At 41.8% G+C, this 24,986-nt stretch overlaps 1 protein-coding gene across 1 annotated transcript in view; it reads right to left on the bottom strand.

Moving 5' to 3' along the window:
* Nucleotides 1-24,986, bottom strand: part of TG (thyroglobulin) — a 149,027-nt gene that overhangs the window by 111,306 nt on the left and 12,735 nt on the right. Inside the window, exons 9-20 of the mRNA XM_058024912.1 lie at nucleotides 19,095-20,159; nucleotides 16,955-17,542; nucleotides 15,496-15,738; nucleotides 15,033-15,170; nucleotides 14,390-14,467; nucleotides 13,945-14,057; nucleotides 12,975-13,086; nucleotides 12,087-12,287; nucleotides 8,157-8,366; nucleotides 5,757-5,911; nucleotides 5,113-5,269; nucleotides 2,695-2,919 (exon numbers count right to left, since the gene is read on the bottom strand). Of these exons, the coding sequence (XP_057880895.1) occupies nucleotides 2,695-2,919; nucleotides 5,113-5,269; nucleotides 5,757-5,911; nucleotides 8,157-8,366; nucleotides 12,087-12,287; nucleotides 12,975-13,086; nucleotides 13,945-14,057; nucleotides 14,390-14,467; nucleotides 15,033-15,170; nucleotides 15,496-15,738; nucleotides 16,955-17,542; nucleotides 19,095-20,159 (3,285 nt within the window). The remainder of the gene's footprint in view (nucleotides 1-2,694; nucleotides 2,920-5,112; nucleotides 5,270-5,756; nucleotides 5,912-8,156; nucleotides 8,367-12,086; nucleotides 12,288-12,974; nucleotides 13,087-13,944; nucleotides 14,058-14,389; nucleotides 14,468-15,032; nucleotides 15,171-15,495; nucleotides 15,739-16,954; nucleotides 17,543-19,094; nucleotides 20,160-24,986) is intronic.

The raw sequence follows: 24,986 nt of genomic DNA, 5'->3' as shown, positions 1-24,986 counted from the left end.
GATTCCACAGGGATTCTGCCGTTCACAAATGCCTCAGCTCTCACTACACTGAGCAACTTCAAAAACTGTCCCAGCTGATCATTGCCTGATGCTTGCCCTGCTCCTGCTTCCCTCCAGGGACACTGGAAAACTGTGGAATATCAGATTCTTGATATAAATTGTTAGAAATAAGTCTCAAGCTGTCAATCAGCTACAAATCTAGCCCTTTCATTTGGGTTATATTATGTTTAAAGCAAATCTAATAGAATCATTGAGCATTTTAAATAAAAAAGCCTGCATAAAAATGGTTCTTAAATAAAAAGGTTCAATAAAAAGGTTTTTAATAAATGGTTTTTAAATAAAAAGAACCAGCAGAAGACAAAGCTAATTTACAAACAGCCTTTAGGTTTATTCCTGAAATAAATGGGGGAGAAGGGTTATGCTCCTAAAGTCTCCCTGGACAGTTTCTAACTCTCTTAGTTCTAAGTCATACATTAGCAAAAAAAACTGTTAAAATTTAGCTAAAATAATAGTGTTATCCCCAACTCTTAAAGAATCATATTCATAGATACCTGTGACATAACATAACTAAGTGTAAGGCTGAGACTAAGAAAAAATGTCATATAAGAAAAACTAACATATGATAAATATTACCCATTTGACAGGCAGGAAAACATGAAACAACACAACAATAGATGCAAGAAAGACGTAAGGAAAATACAAGAGACAAAGAGGCAGATCTGTGTAAGTTGCATGTCCATATATTAATGAATATATTAAGCTTATTGTGAGCACCAGAAACCTGTTGCTACTGAGCTTCCTGAAGGAAAAGCAATCACGCCAACAATGAAATAAAACCAAACAAATCAAAAGAATCAGGAGCTGAAAACACAATTTGTATTTCAAGAACAAGCCTGAACAGTAAAGAGAACAGACTAAAGAATCTCTGCCACCCTCACACAATTTTGTTTTCTGTAGTCACAGGTGATGCTTCTTACTAATTGTCACTATTATTAGTGAGGAAACAGGCCCAGACAGGATGGATGAGCAGTATATATCCATATATGTGTGTGTGTGTATATATATATATATATATATATATATATATATATATATATATATATATATATATATATATATATATATATATATATATATATATATTAGACGAATCAGAACCTGTATTCCCAAGTTCCCTGTTCAGAATAAAATACGCAGTCCTGCAACACAAACCAGTGCCCAGCAGCAGGTACACTATGACAGCTCAGAGTATGAAATCTCTGTCAAAGGCTGGAGCAGAAACTGTCTCCTTTCCACATATCTATGATGTCTGTTTTACTGAGTGACATTACCCTCACCTAGCTGGTTGAAATATGTATGAATTAACTCACAAGGCAAGTTAATTCACTGCTTCCTAGAGACCTTTAGGCCTGGCAGGCAGGACTTGGCAGAAAGATCCAATTCTTTGTAAGTTCTGCTCTAGGTGATGGATTCTACTTAAAAAATAATGATAGCTTTAAGGAATACAACACTATATCTTGTTATAGTAGCTGCAAGTAGCTATGGACTCTGGACTCAGCAGGAATTAATTTTTTTTTTTCATGTGTTTAAATAACCCAGATCTGAAGTATTTCAGACTGTGGAGAGGAATTGAACCTCCAGACAATTTACCATTAAACGTCCAGGCTGGAAACTGCAGCAGTTCAAAAGTGTTCAGCACTTGATTACCTTACCCAGGCATAGTAAACTCTGAACTTAGAAACACCACACCAAGCAGGGAGATAAGTTTTTTTCACATATTCTGACGTACTTCATAGCAATCAAGTGATGAATATCTGAAAACATTTCCATTAGAAAACTTATCCCAAACCTGCCTCTGTTATCTTATACCTACAAGTGGTACCTCTCTCCTCTGTTCCCTAGATTAAAAAAGGCTAGAGATAGTGAATAAATCCAAAAGTGGCATAAATGAGACATGGACTCATTGAGGACAACTGGCCAACAAGAACAACCAGGATCTGAAGGAGGGTTGGTGTTGATAGAAGCAAGAGTGGGGCTGGTAAGGCAAGGCACTTTGGCAGCATGGCCTGGTACCAAGGACAGGTTGGCACAGCCACAGGGAGCTGTGGAAAAGGCTGGTTTGGCAGCCCTAAGCAGGATGCTGGCAGAAAGGCAGCCTGTTCCAGGGAAACAGACTAAACAGAAGGAAAAAAGAAGAAAAGAGGGCAGAAGTGCAGTTAGGTCTGGGTGTTGGCCAGAACCAGGGAAAGCTTCCATCTGAGCTGGCTGGACTTGGCCCAGGAATTCACAGTCTCAGGACTTTTGCCATTTCTGCCTCTAGGTTTCTATTCCAGGTAATGGATCATTTTCTGAAGCTCCGGCTACATTATCTTTGTGAAATCCTCTTATTAAGGATCATGTGCATTACAGAATGACCTTCTATTACCAGACAGATCTAAAATGTTACAAAAATCTAAAATGCTTACAAAACTTTCTACACAATATCAGTGCCATGATGCCTATTTCCAAATCATTGGTTCAACAAAAGGAATGAACAGTAAGCAAAGCACTAATTCCCATCACTCCCATTCATATTGGTGCCTCACACCTTTTAAGTATGAACCTTAAACACAAGGTCATTGATGACTTTCTAATTTCAGCTTTATACTGATTCCCAACAACATCTAAGAATGGAAAGCTAAAAATGAGACCTACCACATCCTTGTGAATTAGGGCCTGCTTTCCCAGGAGATGAAATTCTTCTAAACCCGCTTCTACATCCGAGCTGCACACGGGGAGACAGATCATACTCTTCATCCCGGGGAAAATCAATGACAGAATCTGCTAGGAACTGCTTGGAATCCAAATGCAGCAGAAAAACACCATCCTTAATCTCTTTTATAAATGCTCCAATGAGATTTTCCCCAACAATTGCATTTTCTAAAGAGGGGAAAAAAATACAACAAAATAGCATGAAAGACATTTCTACAATACAGGAATGGATAACCTCAGAAACTGATAGGTTGAAGTTAAAAACAGGCAGATGCAGAAATACAAGGATGCTGACAAACAGCAGACCATAATTAATCTGCACAGCATCTATAAAATTACAGTCTTACTTTATTCTGTTTAAATACAGCCAAAACCACCTCAAACAGAAGGCCCCAAAGCTGCCTTAGCAGATACTGGAAGTTGGAACCTAATGGGACATGATGGTGCCATGATCATACAAAGAGAGCAGGCTCTGCTCTGTCTCTTCTGAAACCATACAATCATTCCCTCAAAAAGCTGTTTTTGTACTACAGGGGATTTTTAGAGTGGAGAAGGTCAAAAAGGTAATTCCCTCAAAGAGGAACACTTTCAAAAGAAAAGTCAAATATAAAACCAAACACACTTTGATTCACTTTCTGCAAATTGCTTGAGTATTCCCAGGGGCAATGGAATAATAGATAAGATATAATTGAGATGAGAAATAATTTAGATTTTATAAAAGGAAGAAGTTTTTTTACAGTGATGGTGGTGAAACACTTGACCAAGTTGCCCAGAGAGGCAGTGGATGTCCCACCCCTAGAAATGTTCAAGGTCAGATTGGAAGGGACTCTGAGGAACCTGACTGAGTTGAAGATGTCCCTGCCCATGGCAGAGGTGTTGGACTAGATGACCTTTAAAGGTCCCTTCCAAGCCAAATCATTCTATCATTCTGTGTTTTGTGATTCCCATAGAATATGGAACAACTGGATGGATGCAAACAGTATCAAACTGTAGAGCCAGGAGCTACAGGACCACTGCAGCTGCCATCTGTGTCTTGAAGGATTTTGAATTCAGTTCTGGTCAAGCAAAATTGCTGTAGGACACATATCTCCAAGCTCCAAAGTTGGAAGGAAGAACACATGCAGACAGAGATATTTCTTTTTAGTGCTAGAAACACCATTCCAAAGCAGTAAAACTGGAGAAAAGGTCACACAGAATCACCAAGGCTGGGAGAGATTTTCAAGATAATCTTGTCCAACCACCAACCCAGCAGCACCATAATCACCCCTAAATCACATCCTGAAGTGACACATCCAGATGCCCCTTGAACACTGGAAGAGATGGTGACTCCACCACTTGCCTGGCCAGCTTATTCTAATACCTGACCATCCTCTCAATTTAAAAAGTTCTAATATCTAATCTGAACCTCCCTTGGGACTACCTGAGCCCGTTTCCTCTTGTCCTGTCACTTGAGACCTGGGAAAAGGGAATGACTCCGACCTCCTTTCAGGCAGCTGTAGAGAGCAATAAGATCTCCACTTTTCTCCAGGCTAAACAGCCCCAGCTCCCTCAACTGCTCCACATCAGAGTTGAGCTCCAGACCCTTCTCCAGCTCCATTGCCCTTCTCTGGAAACATTCTAGAACCTTAACATCCTTTTTGAAGTGAGTGGTCCAAAAATGAACACATGATTTGGGATGTGGCCTCACCAGTGCTGAGTATGGGGGGTCAATCACTGCCCTGGTCCTGCTGGCCACATTATTCTTGATACAGGCCACTGTCCTTGATATGCCCACAGAGGGCATTTGAACTTGAGATATATTTTTAATATATTTTATATTGAAGGAAAATACTGACTGCTTTGAAAGAAGTTCCTTACACCATCCCTAACTCTCATGGAAACCACAGGAAACATCTGCCAGTCAGAGGTCTCCTTATAGGGTAAGGATCATTCTTTAGTGTCAAAGGTAATGTAACTAATAGAAAAAGAGGGAAAATGGGAAAAAAAAAAAAAAAAAAGAAAAAAATAACTTGGAAGAAATGAGTTGAGTTTTTGACAATGTGTGAATTGTGTTTCTCTGAATACAATGAATATAAACACTTTTCCACCACTGAGGACTTGTCCAATGGAAATTAACATCTGGGACAGTTCAGCTCATGCCTGATAAAGTAATTTGCAATCCTAGTTAAGGCAGCTGCAGTCCTATCTGAAAGAAACGTTCAATTATAGCTTCTTTCCACTGTGTGGTCACAGCCTGAGAAGGGAAATACATCAACACCAGAAGCTCAAAAACACAACACCAGCGTTAAAAAGACAGGGAAGCAAAATGATTAAAAGCAAATCAGGTTTAATCCACTGAACAATCAGAGAAAGCAAAATTACCAATATCATGTAAGTCAGGGAGAGAAGCTGTGGGGATGTTTTCCAGCTGAGCCCTCCACGTGATGCTCACTCCCAGGCGATCTCCGCTCAGGCACTCGACATAGACAGTGGAATCATCACACATGGAAACTGAGCCAGTTGTTCCAAATGCATTCACCTTGAATTCAGAATTAAGTGAAATCACAGTTAGACAACCTGAGAACTTTCTTATTCTGGCCTTGCCCTATTCGTTTGCACTGTACTTTACTGGAAGTAACACTGTGAAGAGGGGCTGTAAAAACAGAAGCAAGAAAATATAATTTTAGCAAGCCATATACTCATTGTAAGAATAGTCAAAATATTCTCTTCCATTGAAACAATTTTTGAACAAATATTGGGCTGGTCTGATGTGACTTTTATGTCTGGAACTAAACTGATCTGATGGTGTGGTGGGAAACTAAACCTATTTTCCCCCTCACTCATACAAGAGTTCTGCCAATCCTAACAGATTTCATGGTATATTCCATTCTTCCACATTTCTCAAACAGGCAAAGGTCTATGTTGTGTTTCACTTTATTATTATTTTTAATGCAACACAAAACCCAACCAAAGAAAACCAAAACAAAACAAAACAAACAAAATCCACCAACAGGAATTTAAATTACCTGGAGGTGACATAAACCACGAGCCTTCAATTCATCTAAAATAAATATCTGGAATGCCTGGAGTAATCCAGAGTAGTCAGAACTACATGTTTTCTCAGGAGGCAGGCGTAGTTGAAAGCGTGTTTGAGCTTGGACCGTCTGAAATAACTGGAGCTCTAAAAATGAAGTAGAGAGGACATTTAGTAACCTCACTCACGAGGAACCCGACCTTCAGAGTTACTTTGAGAAAAGATAACATTGACTTGACATTCTAATGTTGCATCAAAAACATCTCCCCACTTTTAGATGAAAGGAGTAGAGCTGTCAGTAGTAAATAACAAAGCAGCAAGACACAAGCTTGATAAATATAAATGTTGTGCATTAGAGAAAAAAACAAGTGATACACTTAGATAATAATGAAGAGCTATTTTACACTGGAGCACTAGCTCCAGTGATCCAGTGGATCATTACTGATCATTTTTCTTGAGCCTTAGTAAATAGGAAGTTCCAGAGAACCACATGAAAGCTGACATTATGCCAATACTTATAAAAGAAACAGAAAGACAAGAATTATTGACCTGTCGATCTTCTCTTCCATGCAATCATGAAAACACTTCAATTAAAAAAGTAATAAAATGGTGAAAGCAATTAATACTAATGTAAATGGGCCTTGGAAAGCCAGCTTGTGAAACTAACTAGGAGTAAGTTTTAGGAGAGAGTAAATTTGCAGAATAATGGCATTTCCATGGATGTCTACAAGTGCTTTCTGAAGTTTTGATAGAAGACCCAAGTGATGCTAATCACACAAATTGATGACAAATCTGTGAGCTCATCGGTCAGAAAATCAAAATCTATTTAATCAATTTTTAGCAAGAAAAAAATGTAAATCTCTTGTCTCCCCTGGAGTAACATTGATCCCAGGCCCCATGGAGGGTTTGTTATCTCAAGTTCAGCACAACAGCAATGCTGTCATTCCACCTCCAAGTGGAGCTGGCTCTTATCCCACCAGGCTGGACAAGCAGCAGAGCTCTCCCTCATTCAGCTCCTCTGCAGGCCCTCCCTGCATCACATACAGGTGTCACTGCTGGAGAACAATTCCTCATCTCTCACCCCAAAAATGAGCATGAGAAAGCCTGGAGAGCTTCCAAGGAGAATGGCAGATGGATATAAACCCCTGCTTCTTCCTGCAAGGCACAAAGCCCTCTCTCTGCTCAGTGTCTCAGAGAGTATTTAAAGAGCTGATTTAACCACAGTCTCTAGATGTATACATAAAGAACAGGAAACATGATTTTTGAGAGTGAGGGTAATTATCCATTAGAACAAATTACTAAGTGTTGTGGTGAATTCTCCATTATTGTGAAGTTTGTTCAAACACCTTCTCATGTGTTGGGAATTTCTTCTTTCTCCTTAAAACCATGCTCTATTCTAAACACAAATTGCTGGGCTAAGTCCTTGGTTCACACTAAACTTTATAGCAGATTACCACACACTCCGCTCTGTCCCTACAAAGTTATCCCACTGCCATCAGACAAACATGGAAGTTATTTCATAACATGCTACAGAAACCTCACAAACACAATCACAAGCAGACAAAAGTTTCAGTCTGAAATTGAAAGATTAATAAATATTTGCATTTGGAATAGAAGAGTTTAACCCATTCTGAAGACTGATTAATGGGTGTAACCTATTCTGGAAGTGAAAAGTATCTGCAAATTTAGCAGGAAGGCCTGCATTTCTCAAAGTTCAGCACTGCTACAAATTGCCATTTCAATCTGAATATATGTCTTTTTAAAATAATTGAAAAGGCCAACACTAATATCCAATTACATGAGCTCTGAATGGACATCCAATTCTTCCAAGATTTAAAGTGCTATTTTTTTCTTGAAATCAAAATGTTTTGAAAAATACCAGAAGTCAGCCAAAAAATACAACAATAATCCTTAAAAACAGACTTCTGCAAAAAAGATGCAGAAGTAACAGTGACTTGATTATGCAAATAAACAGTCAAGTTCTGCCAAATTCAAACATCTGGCACTCATCTGTTCTTCCAGGGCTAAGTAGTTCCATCAGAATCACTTATGGTGCCAGCATCTTTTAACTAACAAGAAAAATCTGCATATAGATTGAATAGCTATTTATAGCTCTATTCTTACAGGCAAGAAGGACAGTTTCTGGCACAGGGGCCAGCCAAGAGCCAGAGGTGAAGATGGCAGAAGACAGAACACATCCCCTGCACCTCATCTTAGCCACTCCCCTATAACTTATGGTTGTTGTTCACATGGTAGTTGTGTGATAAAGGCTGATTTTTGCACTGTTCACACTGCTCTGAGCCCTCCCCAGGCCCCAGCAGATCAGAGCAGAGCAGAGCACAGCAGATCAGATCAGATCAGAGCAGATCAGAACAGACCAGATCAGACATACTCTGGCAGGCCTGGAGCAGAGGGGCAGCCGAGACCCAGCGCCGCTGCCGAGCGTCGCACTGGGATGAGGTGCTGGGGGTGGCACTGTGGAAGCCCTGGCGACACAGGAGCTGGCACTGCTGGATGCCTGGAGCTTCCCCAGGGATGTTTTCACAAAGTACAGCCCCATTGGCAACTGCTGAGGCACCAAATGGCAGAGCACACTGCGGACCTGCAGGCACGGGAGAAAGGGGAGATGTGTTAGGGGCTATGATGACTTTTAGGACAAAGTCCATAAATCCCTCACATCCACAGATTCAAATCTAGACAGGACCCTGTGCCCTTTGCACTCATCAGCTTTGACCTGGTTTGAGGGCAGCTTGGTTCAGTTTACTGAAGCTGATGGAAAGACACACATTGACTGTGATGGGTAATGCATCAGGCCCAGAAAGGGACGTGCATGGTTTCTAGGAACAGATACATTATGAACAGTCATGAATAAATTTCAGCAGGAAATGAGAAGGAGATTTCTAACCAGCAGCAGAACAAACTTTACAGAAGATATCTATCTAACCAACAGTAGAATAAACCTTTATAGAAGATATCTAGTGGAAACAGGCAGGGCCAAATAAACCTCAGCTCACCTTAAACTGAAGTTTGAAAGGTTTGAGATCTGGAACTCATGACTGTGGTGTCTACAGCAGCAGCAAGATGTTTGTTGTGACCAGTAGGGCAGAATATACATTATATATATATATATATATATATATATATAAACAATAGTATACAGCTCTAGAATTGGAGCAGTTTTCCCTATCAACTCACTCAGTATGAGTGCAGTCATTCAAACCCTGCTAGCCCACTGTAACAGACTAATTACAGTGATAATTAATTTTTACTAATCAGTGCAATTCAACAACTTCACTCAATATTAGCCAAATATCAACTTAATTGCTAAATATGTACAGTAATAGTTAAACACTTGTTAGTTCCAGAGTTACAAAACCTAAGAAGAAAAAAACTTCCTCACTTATAAATAAATACAAAGAAAAAGATGTTATCATATCATACAATTCACTTGTTTGGTGTATTTATAGATCATTTTCCAAATTACAATGCTCAGATCAGACCTAAATTTCCTGATTGTTGAAGGGAGGCAAACACTGATGATGGTGCAGGTCTGAGCACCCTCCCTCTCCCCTTCTGATGGAGATTAACTCCACAAATAAGCAGCCACTTCATTTAAAGTATAAAAAACCTTGCATAAAACTTTCAGCTAACGTATTAAAACATTGCAGGATGAATCTGGGATCCAATGTGTGCGGTACATCTTTGTTTTCCAACTCTGAGCATGTCAATGCCAACAAAAAAAGCTTTCATATCTGCCTCTCTGAATTGCCAAAAGCATATTTTTATCCAAGTCTCCTTCACAGCAACTTTTTTGCAATAACTCTGTAAATGGGGCCACTGCATTCCTTCTCTTCACTCATTGACTCTGTAGCCAGACTCCCTCAGTAAAGGTGGAAACCTGGAATCCTTGCTTAACAAACTTCTAAATCTCCCAAGGTCTTAGGACCAGAAGGCCTCTCTGTAAAGAGACAGTAATACTCATCCTGGCTGCTAAATTACAATAATATAATCTTTATACAGAGTATAAAAAAATCAGTCTGTGGTTTCTTAATTGCTCAAACACGTTTCTTTGTCCAGCAAGTCATATCCAGTCTCAGCTGAATGGGGCTACAATCTCCTGCCGCCTGTTCCATTGAGATTTGGTGTGTGAGCCAGGGAAATATCCAGCTCCCAAAGCAGAAGTGATCAATGGTTTCCTGGTGTGGTTCAAAGGTTTCAATTCACCATCAGTAACTTGCTCATCTATCCCTCTACAGATTACACTTCATTTTTACTAAGCCTCTACCATTTTATCATTGTCCTAAATCTTGGTCCTGTAGAAGTGAATCAGAATCCCCCTGAATACTGACACTTCTTTCATAGGTGCTTACAAAGATTTTCACAAGGAAATTAACAGCTCCAGGACCTTCTCTGGAAACCTCTCTCCTGTCTCTACTCAGAGTTATGGGAAGTGGGCATGAGGATGGGAGATGCAAGAGGATTGCTGGGGTACTTGGCATTGTCTCTCCAGTGCATCCCAGCTAGAAGAAGCTGGATTCTACCTCTGATGGAAGTGATTAAACTAATGAAAACCTCCTGGCATGTACTGGACACTCTGAGTTATTACTTTCTGTTTACAGCTGTCTGTTCTGATGTTGGAGGAGAAATTTATCATATTTTCCCACCACAACAGCTTATTTTGCTGAAAGGCAAGCTCTCCAGAGTAGCAGTATAGTACTCTTTTTTCCTGAACAATTATTAGTAATTCCCAGAACTAGAGGCATAAGGCTGGGCAGACTGAGGAGAAAACTAATTTTTGATTCTTTTTTTTTACACAATAACTAAGTCATGTATCATGAAAAGTTCCATCGCTCTTTCAAAATCCAGGGAAACCATTAAAGATTATTTCAATCTTTATGCAGAAAAAAAATTATTAGCTTTCAGTAAAACCAGGTTTCCATTATATTTTCAAAGCAGTTCTCCTTCTCAGTTCAGTATTTTTAAGAAAGGTCATTAATCACTATTATTTTCTATAGGAAAAGTACAGGATGGCAGCAGGATTGTATTTATGGTCATCTCTGCTTCTCTGGAGAGCTAAAAACCTGCCTTGGATGGCTACATTCAGGTGACTACACCACCCTACTTTGGAGCTTATCTCCTCAGAGCTCAGTTGGCATTTTCAAACAACACCACAAGCATGGGGCAGAAACACCCATGGGGTTTCCTGGTTTCTCATAAAATCCCATCCTCAGAACTCTCTATTGATAGAAGAGAGCGCAAATTAAATTATTTCCAAGTTGGCTGAGCAGTTACCTAGTTGATAAAAACCTTGCAGGCAATTGGGTTGACACATTCAGGTATTTTGCAATAGAATTGTAGAATCATTAAGTTTGGAAATGACCTGTATGATCATTGAGTCCAGCAACTAACCCAGCACTGTCAGCTCCACCACTAAACCATGTCCTCAAGTGTCACATCTTCCATTTGGTTAGTGAGAACAGGCTTGTGTTGATCTTTATACAGCAGAATCACAAAAGGAAACTGAAGCAGACTATGTGGTCGTGTTTCCCTATTTTTTTTTTCAACCCTTCTCTCCCAAAACCAACAAAAAACCTGAAAACAGCAGTGTCCTGCAGACAACTGTTGAAGGTTTTCTTTTTACATCTCTACTTCCCACTAATCATTACATTTTGGAGCATAGCCTTGTAGAAAGTTTAATTAATTTTGCTTCACATCAGTGATGGGAAAAAGCATAAAGGACATTGCAAATTAAATTTATCCAAATGTCTCCCATTTGGATGTCTCACTGGAAACCATGAGTGAATTCCAGTGCATCACAGCTCTGGCCATTCAGGAAATACTCTGTGAATATGCAATGTTTTGGCACATCTTTTACACAATTCTGGTCACAAGCCAAGACTCAGAATGGCAGAAGCATACATTTTTCAAATTTTATTTTAGTCAGCCGAATGGGTTCTAATCCCAGAGCCAGCTCACACTGGAGCAGGTTCAAATTTGCAGCAGGCTTTTCAGATTGGCCTTATAGCTGGGTTTCATAGCTCAAATGGTTTGATTCAACCAATTTTATGAACTACAAAAAGTCAAGGATCCATTCCATTCTCCTTTTTCTCCTCACAAAGCACCTAAAGAAAATCAGACAGCATGCCCTGGCAGGTCTGAAATCTGCTGTAAGACAAAGATAAGCATGTTGCTTGAGAAAAAAATCTCTAAATGTCTGAAGAAATAAGATTAAATTCAACTAGGGAGTGGAAAAATTTAGGACCTGAGTTAAATTCCAGGCCTGGATTTGCTCACAAGTGGAATGCCTGAAGCAGGAACTCACTTGCACATTCTGGTTGTGCCCCATGCACTCGTGTCCCCGGCACCTCCTCTCCATTGCCAAAGACACACCAGCAGCTCTCCTGGTCCTGGCTGCACTGCACAGGGGAGAAACTCCCCCTGGCCCCCTCACACTGGGGGATGTCTCCTCTGGCAGCTTCTCGGGAAACCACTCTGGACTTCAGCAGGTTACAGAAACTGGGACCTGCAAAGAGAGAGATTCTTTGCAAGATACACAATAGAAGACAACAAAGTGACCTAGAGACTTTACCAGAAGTGCTTCCAGCCTGTTTTGTTAGTAGCAAGAAAGAAGAGTGACCACAAAAACAAATAATTTGTTTCATTATAGAAGTGGGGAATTTACTTCTACTAGAAAAGAAAACCCATGTTTTTTCTAAAGATTTAAGTGCAAATGATACTCTTTTAGAAAAACAGTTGGGAAAATGCTGTTATTTATTTTTCATTTATATATATATATAGGGGTTTTTTTACAAATATGATAGTGTATCATTTAGCAGCTCCTACTTATGGGACAAAAAAAATCAAGTTAGAAAAGTTAAGCTTTTCATAAAAAAATTTGATCAAGGTAATTTTAAATTTGATATGATAATTTACATTTTAAAATAGTTAAAATGGTGTTGAGAAGTCAAAGATTAAAAAATTAATAGAATTTCATTCATAAATTTGCATATACTGCTTTATTTTTGGTGTTATGAAAGTAAAGGGTAACAATTCTCAGATACCCTTTCAATGTTGCTGTGCTTTGTATGTACCCCATCACTGAGGAATTAAACTATGAGCCTCCCATGTTTCACAGGCAGCATTCTGAAGAAGAAAGTTCATGTGCTGCAGAGCATGAGGAATCACAGGCAGGGGGCAAAGCATTACTCACACTCAGGATTGCCATCCAAGTCTTTGCTGCCACGCTGGAATATTTCTCCTGACACAGGATCCACACACCAAATATCTGTGTTAGATCTCTGCAGCACAGTGTATTCTCCTGTCTACAAAGAATTAAGGAGCTGTCATTGCAGAGAAATGTGTTTTAATACAGACATACCAAAATCCAGACCCCAAAGATTGGTTAAAGTGCTTTATTATATTTACACTTGTCCATTATTAAAGCATATTGAAAAGAAACACAAAATACAGTCTAACTAATTTAACAGATAGACCAGTCCCTGAGAGAATCAAGAATCATTTACATTGGAAAAGACCTCTAAGATCACTGAGTCCAACCATTAAGCAGGATGTAGACTAGAAGTCCACTGAGATAAAGTTCTGAAAAAATTCTAGCTTGAAATGTTTTCAAAAGATGTGTAGGTGTGGTGCTTCAAGATATGATTCAGTGATGAACTCAGCAATGCTGAAGTAAAAGCAATGCTTGATCTCTGCAGTCTTTTCCAACCTAAATGATTATGTGATTCCATATGATAATGACTCTATTACATTGAATGTCTATTCCTGTCTCTCTCCTGCTCACTGCCACATATTGAGAGCATCACAGACCCTGTTTTTTTGGGACATGTGCACCCAGCTCCCCCTCACATTGTCATGCTCTCACAGCTCAGGAGGAAAGAGCCCCCCAAATGTCAGTCAATTAAGATGTGCCTTTGAAGCACAGCCCTGCAAGCCAGCCTGTGGGAGGGAAGCGTGGGCCGGCACTGAGCTTCCTTTCCTCAGTCCCCACCTCAAAGCTATTTAAATTCTGCCTTCTGCAGGGCAACACCAGCTGTTAGTTTGTCCTACCCTCTTCTTTCAGGTTAATAGAAATGCATAAGGGGTGCATAAAGAGCATGGACAGAAAGTGTGTGTGCATGGTGCAAGCACAACTGCTTCCTCCCTCAGTCATGTGAAATCACCTCAAGGCAGCTGGGGGTGAACAGATCAGCTGGAGACGTGTCCAGCTTTGCACTGCTCTGTCTCCAGCTGGAAAGGAGGCCATTGGCTCGAGATCGCTGACATGAAGTGCGGCCTGTCAGAGGGAAAACATTTTTAAAATAAAATCAAGTTTCAGACCTAAGCAAGAGAAAGAGTTACATCACCAGCTCCCTCACACATCTGTGTTAGGCACTGCTACAATCTCAGGCAGGGCCACCAACACTAGAGGGTTCACTCTCAAATCATGCAAGCCAAAATCACACACAATGAAATTTAATCAATTAGCAACATAAGAATATAATTCTGTTTACTTTTCTTGGAATGGCTAGAAGAAAGTCTTACTTCATGCATATTAGAATTTCCAATAAATATTAAAATTTGTAAGAACAGGCCAAGACAAATATTTAGGAAGAAAACCCAACTGACATTTGGGAAGTTCTGATGAACGTGAGACCAAGGAATCCACGACATAACGACCTCTCTCATCCACACACCAGCAATGACCTGCCCGGGGAAGAAAAGCAGTTTTATTTCAGATGTGGTACTGCTGTGTGCTTTGTTGCATACTAGGAAGATTTTCACCCTCAGCAGCTCTATAGAAAGGGGTCAGTAAATCCAAGCACAGCTATCCAGGGGTAAGTAGACCACACCTCAGAGCCATGGTACAAAAGGAAATGTAGCAGCTCTGGTGAGACTCCCCCACTGCAGCCCTATCACCTCCTGCCAGAAATTTGGCATCATCCACGAACTTGCTGAGGGTGTGCTCCATCTCATCATCCTGGTCATGAGTGAAGACATAAGGCAATACCAGCCCCTGGACCAACCCACAGGGAACACAACTAGCAGCAAGCAACTGAATATCTACTCATTTTTGAACCCCAGTGAGCTACCACTTGTGTCCAGCCAATTTAGACACATCTCGTAGACCATATGACCTTCCTCCAGTCTGACCACTACTGGATTTCTATCTTTTAATTAGAATTCTTAGGGTTTTGCTTTGTTTTGTTTGGGTTGTTTGGAGTTTTGCTTTGTTTAGACAGCCCAGAGTGTCTTGTTAGGAATTGCTCACCTGTGCTCTCATAGCACTGAGTTGGCTCCCAGTTTCCCAGGCCATCACACTGAGGGATGTAAGGGAAAAATCCCAGCTGTGCAGCTTCCCCAGCAGAACTCTTTGAAGTAAAGTGGCTCTGCCAGTAGAAGTGCAGGACTATAGAAGAGAAGGAAAAGAAAGCTCTAGTGCCCATACAGGATATATAAAATGCACACCTTTGCAAAAATCTGAATGTTCCCTGGACTTCAGAAGACAAATTAATAAATGTTTAAAGTACATAAAGTAAGTGCCCAGATTTTATATTTCCATTGTGTTATGTATATGAAATCAGTTCTTGGGGGACAGCTCAATGACCCTGATTAATTACACCTGCTGAGTCCCACCTGCTTTTCAGCAAAGTTGCATTTGACATCAAGTGCTCTTGCACAGATTCTGGGCATGAACCCATTCAGCTCAGCCCTTCTCTCCCTCTCTGACCCACCTGACCATGCAGCCAGCTGCAGAGCAGAGTCAGTGCCTGACAGCAGCTTCTGGGAGATCTCTGCCCCCAGCCCTTGGGGCCCAGCGGGGCGCAGGAGGTCCCTGTCCGTGAGCTGGATCCCCTTTGCCAGGAGGAAGCTCTCTCCAAAGGCAAACTGGGACCCATTTGAGGCCAGGATGAGCTGCTCTGCCTCCTCCATAAATTTCATGGCTTCCTGCTTCACACCTTCACATACACCAGGGCCTGTATAAAAAAATGTATACATGAAGAGTATATTAATGACTTTCATCTAAATCCAGTAAATATTTACATGTGAAAACTAATTGGTCTTAAATTAGCATTGCCTTTTTCCCTCTGAAATCAGTGTTGAATTGCATAACAAAACAAGCAAAGGAGACTTCCAGTGTTCAGCTGTTTAACAGCAAGAATCTTAGACTGCCATAAGTCACACAAACATTCTCCATGTCCTGAGCCAAAGGCTTGATGCTTTTAAGTCCTTATTGGTTACAAACTGAGTTAATATATCTCTACAGAACATCCCCTCAGTTGCTGCCATTAAAAAATGTGGATAATCACAAGTGAGAGTCAGAAAGGAAAATGAAGGTCTATCCTTTGGGTCTGGAGTGGCAGCTGGCACTTGGCCTGTCCTCTCCACACATCTACTGACCCAGAAAGGGCAACTCAATGCACCAAACCAGCTCCATGAAAGCTGCTCCTCCAAAATAACTCTGTTAATCTGCTTCATCCCTTTATTCCCCACTTGCCCACAGAACTGGAATCTCCACCAGTTCATTGTCCTGTCTCTTCTTCACAGCTGGAAAAAAAACTGTGTGATGAGAACAATTTCAGTGATGGCATTTATAATATAGGTCACCTGCTGGAGTAACTCCAAAGAGAGCCAGCACCTTTGGAGGAGCTGTCGAGACAGAGAGCTTACTGAACTTCAGTGCTGGCCTCACTCTCCTCCTAGTGACTTCTAGGGGATATCTGTTACTCTTGACCACTGTCACTCTAATAAGAAACAGTAAAGAAAATCCCTCTTGCTTCATTTTAAGGCACTCTTGAAAGTCATTTACATTACAGTGTAATCCTGATTTTCCCATACAACTCTTCACACATTCTAATATCCTTTACCACCTGGATAAGTATCTTCTGCAAAAGCATTATATGTCCTAACTCCAAATTATAAAATCTACTCGAACGTGATATGGAACTTTATTTTTCCTTATTCCCAAAGCTCAACCATCAGTTATTTAGTGGAAAAGAGTCACCCTACTTCTGACATCCCTGGAAAAGAGTCACCCTACTTCTGATATCCAATGATAATGGCAGTGCTGATGATCTTTCTGACAAGTTATTGTTGGCTACTTTACAGCAATTGAAAGGATTTCCCTCTCTTGTGGCATAACATAAAAGACCAGAAAACTCTCTTACTTACATGCCAGAAATTGTTACTTACATGTTGGAACCTGGTTCACTCCTGCCTTTGTTCCTTCCAGCTCTCCTCCTTTGCTGTCAACACACCAACAATCACGAAGTTCAAAGTGGCCTAAAGGAGCACTGAAGTCAGTGTAGGGTCCTGGGTAGTAGCTGAGCTGGTCAGTCAGAAGCTGCCAGAATATATATGGGTCCAGCAAAATGGTCTCTGATGCACTGGTCATGTTTCCTTTCAGCACTTGAGGTGGGAGATCCGTGAAGGAGGAATACATGGAGAACGTGGGGAAGACATTCTGGTGCCCAGCCTCATACAAAGCTTTAACAAAAGCTGAAAAGTCTCCAGAGGATGCCTCTTTATACCCAGCTATTATGTCCAAGAGGTCAGGAACAGGCAGAGGCTTGCCCTCATTGTTCTCTGCAATCCACCTTTGGTACCACTCGAAGGCTTGCTCAGGGGGGCCACTGCACTGCACCTGCCTCCAGCCACCCTCATCATCACACTGAGGGAGGTGAAGGCTGGACAGCTGGGGCACAGCTCTTGGATCTGACAACAGCAGCTTCACAGCCCTGAGAAACTCCTGACCAGCTGTGACTTGGCAAGCACTTGGGCCTGGGAAAAGAAAAACATGCACATCTTCTGAATGCACTGAAGATATACAATAGCCCTATCCTCTAGTACAACAAACACCACTACTAAAAATCGGTCACTCAGCCCAATAATAACAACATTCCTTGCCTGTTACTAAGAAGGCTTAGCAATATTAAGGTCCAATGCTGAACCAGGGTAAGATTTCCAAAGGGATGTGAGCCCTCCAAGATGAATACAGATATGTTATTTTAAAATCTGTGAGTACATTAGGTACTTGTTGTTCTTACTGGGGGGCTAGGTGTCACTAAATGCCTTCCTGAATCTGTTTACATAGATCAAGTATTTTCAGATATACATGGTAGTTGGGTTGTTACTTGTTATTCAGCCAGTCAATGCAACCATCTGAATAGTGGGATAATTTTATTTCCCCTTGGACTGAACCCGAATCTTAATACAGTGTGTCCTTTCTTTCCACGCTCTACTGAACATTGCTGCAGAATACAAAACAAAACATCCCTCAAAATACTGGAGTGAGTTTCGTTTGGAAGCCTTTTCTGCCATCTCCAGAGCCAAATTTCACTTTGCCACCAAGCAGCTCTGCAGATCCAGCCAACCATAGGAGCTCATCTTCTTTTGAGCTCCAGAGAATTCTGAACCTTCTTATTTTGGATTGCACTACAGATGGGTAAGGAGATATAAATCCCCTCTCAGCTCAGATTATTACAACAAACTCCCTACTACTTCTGCAAACTGCTATTCAAAGGAGCTCCCCCACTATGCACCACTCTCAACTGCTGGTCACTGCTATTTCTCCCAAAATGAGAAGCAGGCTCTCCTCTTGGTCTAATCTCCCTGTTGATGTTTTGTTGTCAGTTCACAGAAACTTGAAAAACAAATATTCACTGCCTTTGTACTTCCTTATTTCTTCATATCCCATTAAAAAAGAGCAAGGAGAGGCAGTTCATAGTCTATCAACCTGATGTCAGAAGTCATTTTGCAGCTCGCCTTTTTGGCCTGACTTTGTGACTTATGAAAAACCTACCAGTCATTAAATCCCTCTCCTATGTTTGGAGTCCTGTGATATCTTATCAATTTGAGGATATATTCTTGAGCTAAAAAGACTACATCAAGTTCATAGTTCAAGGCACTGAAAATGTTAAATTCTTATGAAAAGATGAGCCAGTGACTGTGCCCAGGTGCCTTGGTCTGGAAGTAAAAGGGCTTTTTCCCCAGGCAGGGTAACATTCAGGTCCATGGATGGTCCAGGTCTCCTGGGCATCATGGATGTTACACATTCCAGCTCCACTGAGGTAGAGACATGCCAATGGCACATTCAGTAACCAGGCAAGACCTCAGGCTCCTCTGCTTTGAGTGTGCCCACCCTAGACCCTGACCACCTTTAGGACTGGGGATATCAAGGCTGACACACACTAATCAGATGCCTTGCTTTTCTGTGAGGAGACATTTGCAGACATCATCAATTTATTTCCAGATGTAATCAGATATGAAGAAAGAACCATTAAATTCCAATAAAAAAGAAAGCATCTTTAAATTCTCAGTCCCTAAAACTTACATTGCATTGGATTTCCAGCCTTCCCCCTGATTCCTGGAATAGCCTTGCCATCCAAATCAACACAGAAGCAATTTTTTCCAAAACACTGGAGTGGCAGAAAGTCTCCATCCTCAGTACAAGAGGGAATAAAGAGATCTGATCCTGCAGGCAGGCTTTGCTTCAGGTTTCTCAGATTTCTCCTTTGCTTCTCACACTCAGTGGGGCACCTTGGGCGTTTGCCTCGATGTCTTGAGCCTGGAACCTCCTTACCCAAAGTGTCCAAACACCAGCACTCTCCTGCATAGCACTGAACCTCCTCATACCTCCCCTCCTTGGTGCATGTTGGAACAAACAGGTCCCTTGGCTCCTCACCACAGCCTCTGGATCCCAGTGCTAGTTTCACCACTTCACCTAAATCTTCAGCAACACTTTCGGGGACAGAAATTACTTGTTGAAGAAAAGTAAAGAACTCTGGTAGTTCCAGGAGAGAAGAAAGGAATTTCATCCGATTCTGATTGTCCTGCAGAGTTACTGTGCGGCCAAAGCTGCTCATGAGAGGTTTACTCAAAATGGAGCTCCCCTTTGATACCTCCAGTGAAAATGCCTGAGGTGACTCCAGAGGGCCTTGGCCATTACCCGTCTCTGACAGATCCTCCTGTAGGAAAAACTGGCCAATGCTGTACTTCCCACTAGTGCCAAGCACCCCTGTGAAGTTAAACTGGATCAAGTTCTTCAAGAACCTTCCTCCAAAGAGGTTTTCTTGGAAACGCTTTGGATTGGCAGTAAATTGCAGTGCCACTCGAGCCAGTTCCCTGGATGGGAACATCCCTGTGACGGCTTCACTGAGGATGGTTTCTAGATCAGGAGTCTGGCTGGCAAAGGGGCTTTGTGCAAGTGGGGATGACAATCCAGAGTCCAGAAATAGCTCCTTGAAAGAGGGAGGGCACGGCCTTGAAAAGCCATCAGTTTTGTCTGACTGCTTATCTGGTGTGGAGAACAAACTGGACTGACTGAAGGAGCCAGCAGGGCCATAGAGGAGCCTCGACAAGGCCCGTCGCCGCTCGGAGATGCACGATTGCTCCTCACCTAGAGAAAGATTTAAAAAAGAAAAAAAGAAAAAAGTACATTTTGGAACCTCCAGAACCTGTAGTTCTATTTCTCTCTGGGGCAAAAACAACATTAAAGTATAGATTGACCTGCTTCTCAACTATGCATCATGCACATTGTTAAGGAATTTGAAATGTTAGTGCCTATGATGGTCTACAAATAAAATTCTCCAGTCAAGACCCCAAATGAAAGGAAGAATTCCTTCCCCACTGCTCAGTTCTCTGCTCTGTGGAGTTTTACTGGTTCTGTTGCTTCCCAATGCAAATTCTCATCCCTGTTCCCATGGCAGAAAGAATGAAAAATGTCTTTTCCAAATATTTTAGCACTCTAGTAGGATGCCTGCTCTTAATGAAAAACTCCAGTGATCCAGGTGAAATGTGGGAACCTAAGAAGGAGAAATAGATTGTGGAAGAACACAAAGTTATTTTTAAAAATATCCACCAGTGAGGAACTTATGGAAGTTTCCTTCCTAGATCTTCATTTTCAAAGTGAGGTGTTTATTGCAAGAGGTTTGAAAATGAATTGTTAAAATTAGAGTAATAGAGTGCTAAGGACCAGGTGGCATTAATGAATGAGCTCTAAAGGAAAAAATGACAGAATTAAAAAAAAAAAAAAAGTCTAATGACAGCATATTGAGGGTATCAACAGTGGCCCTGGGCACCCATATCCTGGGCTAAGCTGTGTCACAGGTGTAGCTGCATCCAGCCCCACCTGTGCACTGATACACAGGGAGAAACAGCTCCAAGTTAGGATGCAACACATCACTGAAGAAGGACAAAGCTTAGCGCTCAAAAGACAGCAAATAAGGAAAGACTTGATAAATACAAAGACATCAAGAAGCAGACAGACAGCATGGTGATGGCACTGACTGCATGTCTGGAATGCACACAGCAGCTTAACTCACATGCCACACAGTTACCTGTCCCTGGAAAGTAGAATTATAGAGAAGGGAGGCAAAAGTAGCAGAACTATAGAGAAGGGGAGACAAAAATATTTTGAAGACAGAACAGCTTTTCCAGTATGAGAGAACATTCAGCCTGAACAAAAAAAATATGAAAAAAGGTTTATAAAAAACAGGATTCTCCACATCATTCACAATAGACAATTATTATTCAGTATTTCTCACAGCACAGAGAAGTCCAGATGTAGAGCACATAATTATGATAATGAAATTTATTGCCAGAGAGTGTTAGGAAGGATAAAAGGTTAGAGGGCAATTAGGCAAATCCCTGGAAGATAACTCCATAGGGGAGGGCTGAAAACAATGATCTTGACTCAGCCTCCAGTTTGGGGCATCTCCCACCTGCAGGAGGATATTTGGAAGTTATTTTTAACATTTTCCATTTTCTCAGTCTTTCTTACTCAGCACCACTGCTGTCCCTGTAGGGGACAAGATGGATAAGCAGCTTTAGTCTGCTCCAGCACCAGCTCCCCTGGGCTCCCCATTCCATCTCCATTTATTCCACAACCAAGCAATACGATAAAGCAGTCACACATCCTGTTAACAATAAGGATAAAAGCTGGAAATCTATAAAGCTGTTAAAAAGCTAAGCAAGTAATCTGATGTTCTGTGATTGACATCTTTCTCACTCCTGCTTTTGCACCCTTGTCGTGCTCTGTAGTTCCTGACAGGAGCTGAGGGCCCCTTCCCAGAAGTTCCTTTGTAAAAGAACTTTCTTTCTTTCTATAGGATGGGCCCCTTCTGTTTTCAGTGTTGGCTCTTGGTGGTTGGAGGGATGAAGAACATTCCTCAGAGGGCCAATAAGTTAGTGTAAGCCACAATTCCACAAGAACAGTAATATGAAACAAATGTAGGATCACGGGTCATAAACACTCTCCCCTCCTACCCACTGCTGAATCAAATCAAAACAGAGGAAGAAAGAATAAACACCAAAGCACTGCTGGCGTGAATCTACTGCAGAAGGTCTGAAGAGAAGCACGTCCCCATCAGGGCTGACTGGTGCTCTGACTCCTCCAGTGTTAACACTGCTGAGTGTGAGAGCCAAAGACATTAAACAATCACAGAATCATTAAGGTTGGAAAACTTAATTGAGTCCAACCATTAACCCAGCACTGCCAGGCCCACCACTAAACTGTGGCCCTAAGTACCACATCAACATGGGTTTTGAACACAAAATAGAGGAGAACTGGAGACACACACAAGGCATGTAGTTGTCTGAAGATTTCAGCCATAACCTCATGAAATACCTTCTCAGGAGTTAATCTGTGAAACCTCTGCAGAAATTTTTTCCCTGCTTAAATTTCCTGAGACTGCCAATAAAAGCAGCAAGCAGCCTGAAGTCATTGCCCCCCTTTCTTCACCCCCCCTCAAAAAAAAGAAAATTATCAGGAGGGCTCAGTAAAGCATACTCAAAAAGAAAACAACTACCCTCAGCATATGGCAAGGCCTCTCAGAGGTTCCCTTGTAATATCCTTGGTGAGCAGCCTTGAAGGCACACTAAAGTTTTCATTTCACAGCAAGCTTGTGTGTGCCCAGAGTGTTCTGAGCACTAGGAGCTGTGACACCTAGGGCAGATTCCTCCTTTTTCAGCTGCATGGGAAGCTGTGTGTGTCTCACAGACACAGCAACTGCCTTCCCCCAAGGCAGCCCCCACATTAAGACCCTGTGCCCCAGCCCTCCAGCACAATCCTGAATATTTAGGTAATGCACTTCAGAGCAAAGGTTTTTAACTTTCCTCCTCCCCTCCGGCCCCTGGACATTTCTGCTGTCATTTCCATTTGGGGCACAGATTTGATGGTGAATTCTCTGTGGAATCTCTCAAAGCCCTAACCTATACATCTTTTCTGAATTGTTTGTTGGGGAGTTTTCTACAGGATTTGGCAGATTTCATGGCAAAACACACAGTGACAGAGTTGGAAAAAAAACCAGTCAGAATGGGAGATGAAATTCCACAGCATTTCACAAAAGGAAGAAGACAAAACACAAAATCACCATCACTTGCACAGATATTCTCACTTTACACTTCAGTTCCTGGAGTCCAGTGAAAATGCCTGAGGTGAGTCCAGAGGGCCTTGGCCATTACCCGTCTCTGACAGATCCTCCTGTAGGAAAAACTGGCCAATGCTGTACTTCCCACTAGTGCCAAGCACCCCTGTGAAGTTAAACTGGATCAAGTTCTTCAAGAACCTTCCTCCAAAGAGGTTTTCTTGGAAACGCTTTGGATTGGCAGTAAATTGCAGTGGCACTCGAGCCAGCTCCCGGGATGGGAACATCCCTGTGACGGCTTCACTGAGGATGGTTTCTAGATCAGGATTCTGGCTGGCAAAGGGGCTTTGTGCAAGTGGGGATGATATCCATATATCAGAGCTGCTAAGAAAAGCCTTGCTGCATGCAAAACTAAAAGATCACAACAGAAAATAAAAGCAGTATGATATTTAATAATTTTTTAGAATGTGACTCTTAGCCCTGGGGAGGTTTCAGGACCTTTGACCGCCAGAGTCTGCCAGAGCTCAGAAGGGAGCTGGTCTGCTCTGTTCCCCATCTAAAGATGTTATGAATAAGAAATCATCCATTTATCAAAAGTTACAGAGTTGATAAAGTTAAACCCACTGTTACCAGTCCTTATTGTTACCTTGTTGATAATCAATTACTTGTTGTTCATCCTCTGTTAATTACCTGTTGGACATCCCTCTCCATAGGGTCAGGTTTTCACCTATGCTGCTTCCTAAGAAATGGCACCCAGGACTGTGAGGAGGAAGTGACATGAGAGCTTGTATGCAAAAGTAGGAACACTTCGCCAAGTTCAGCAAAGAAAACCCCTGGAACAACGAGCCACCACAGAACTGAACAACCTAAGTGACATCTAAGGAGGGAGGACCTCAGAGCTTGAATTGGGGTACGGAAATCCTGCTGCACCTGTGAGGACGGAATCCCCAGCTATTGGCATGCAAAGTGGACAAAGCTGCACACCTCCTCCTCCTCCTCTGCGCCACTCCGGGAAGCAGCGGTGGTGTGAGCGCGACCTGTTGGGCCCCCACCAGAGCTGATCGATCTTAATAAAGGCATTAAAAAGGAGAAAAATCTCCTGCCCTTTATTTATTTCAAAAGACACTGAGAGATTTTTCCTTTGGCCAATCTCATAGGTGTTATGAGTAGAATAGCTGCCCAATTTTTTAAAAGGTTGCAGAGTTCACAGGTTGGGCTAGTTGCTGCCAGGGTGGAGTTCTAACTGTTTGTTACTGTAATCATCTGTCGTTTTCGTTAACTACTTGTTGTTGATGGTTAATAATTCCCACTTTTGTCGAGTGACACCATGCTGCTTCCTGGAAGATGGCACCCAGATGGTGAAGAGGAAGGGACATTGAGTTGATATGCCAATGACCTCAGAACCAGCATGCAATGGGAAAAGTCCCTCACCAAACCTAGCCAAAAACCCCTAAAAACAACGAGCTAACATACAATTGACAAATCAAAGTGATGTCTAGACATGACGAACAGAATCTAGTATCTGCTAAGACCATTTTACCCCTCATCCTAAACAAAAGATGTCGGCAAGACAGAGCTCCTCAAATGTTCAACCAAAAAGCAGGGAATCTCCTGACTCTCTCATGAGGATGGAACCCCTAGCTCTGCCCACAGACCAGTGGACAAAGCTGCATCTTCCTCCTCCTCCATGCCATTCCTGGGAGCAGCGGCACTGTGAGCACGGACCCATTGGTTCTCCCCACCAGGGCAGATCGCTTTTAATAAAGGCTTCAAAAAGAAGAAAGGTCTCCTACCCGTGTTTATTTCAGTACATACCACAGGCTGGGGGCTGTGGTATCTACTGAAATACATACCACGTA

This window comes from Melospiza georgiana, chromosome 1 (genome assembly GCF_028018845.1).
Source record: "Melospiza georgiana isolate bMelGeo1 chromosome 1, bMelGeo1.pri, whole genome shotgun sequence".
NCBI lineage: Eukaryota > Metazoa > Chordata > Aves > Passeriformes > Passerellidae > Melospiza > Melospiza georgiana.
The sequence above is the reverse complement of the archived record's forward strand: the minus strand, read 5'-3'. Positions and strand labels throughout refer to the sequence as shown.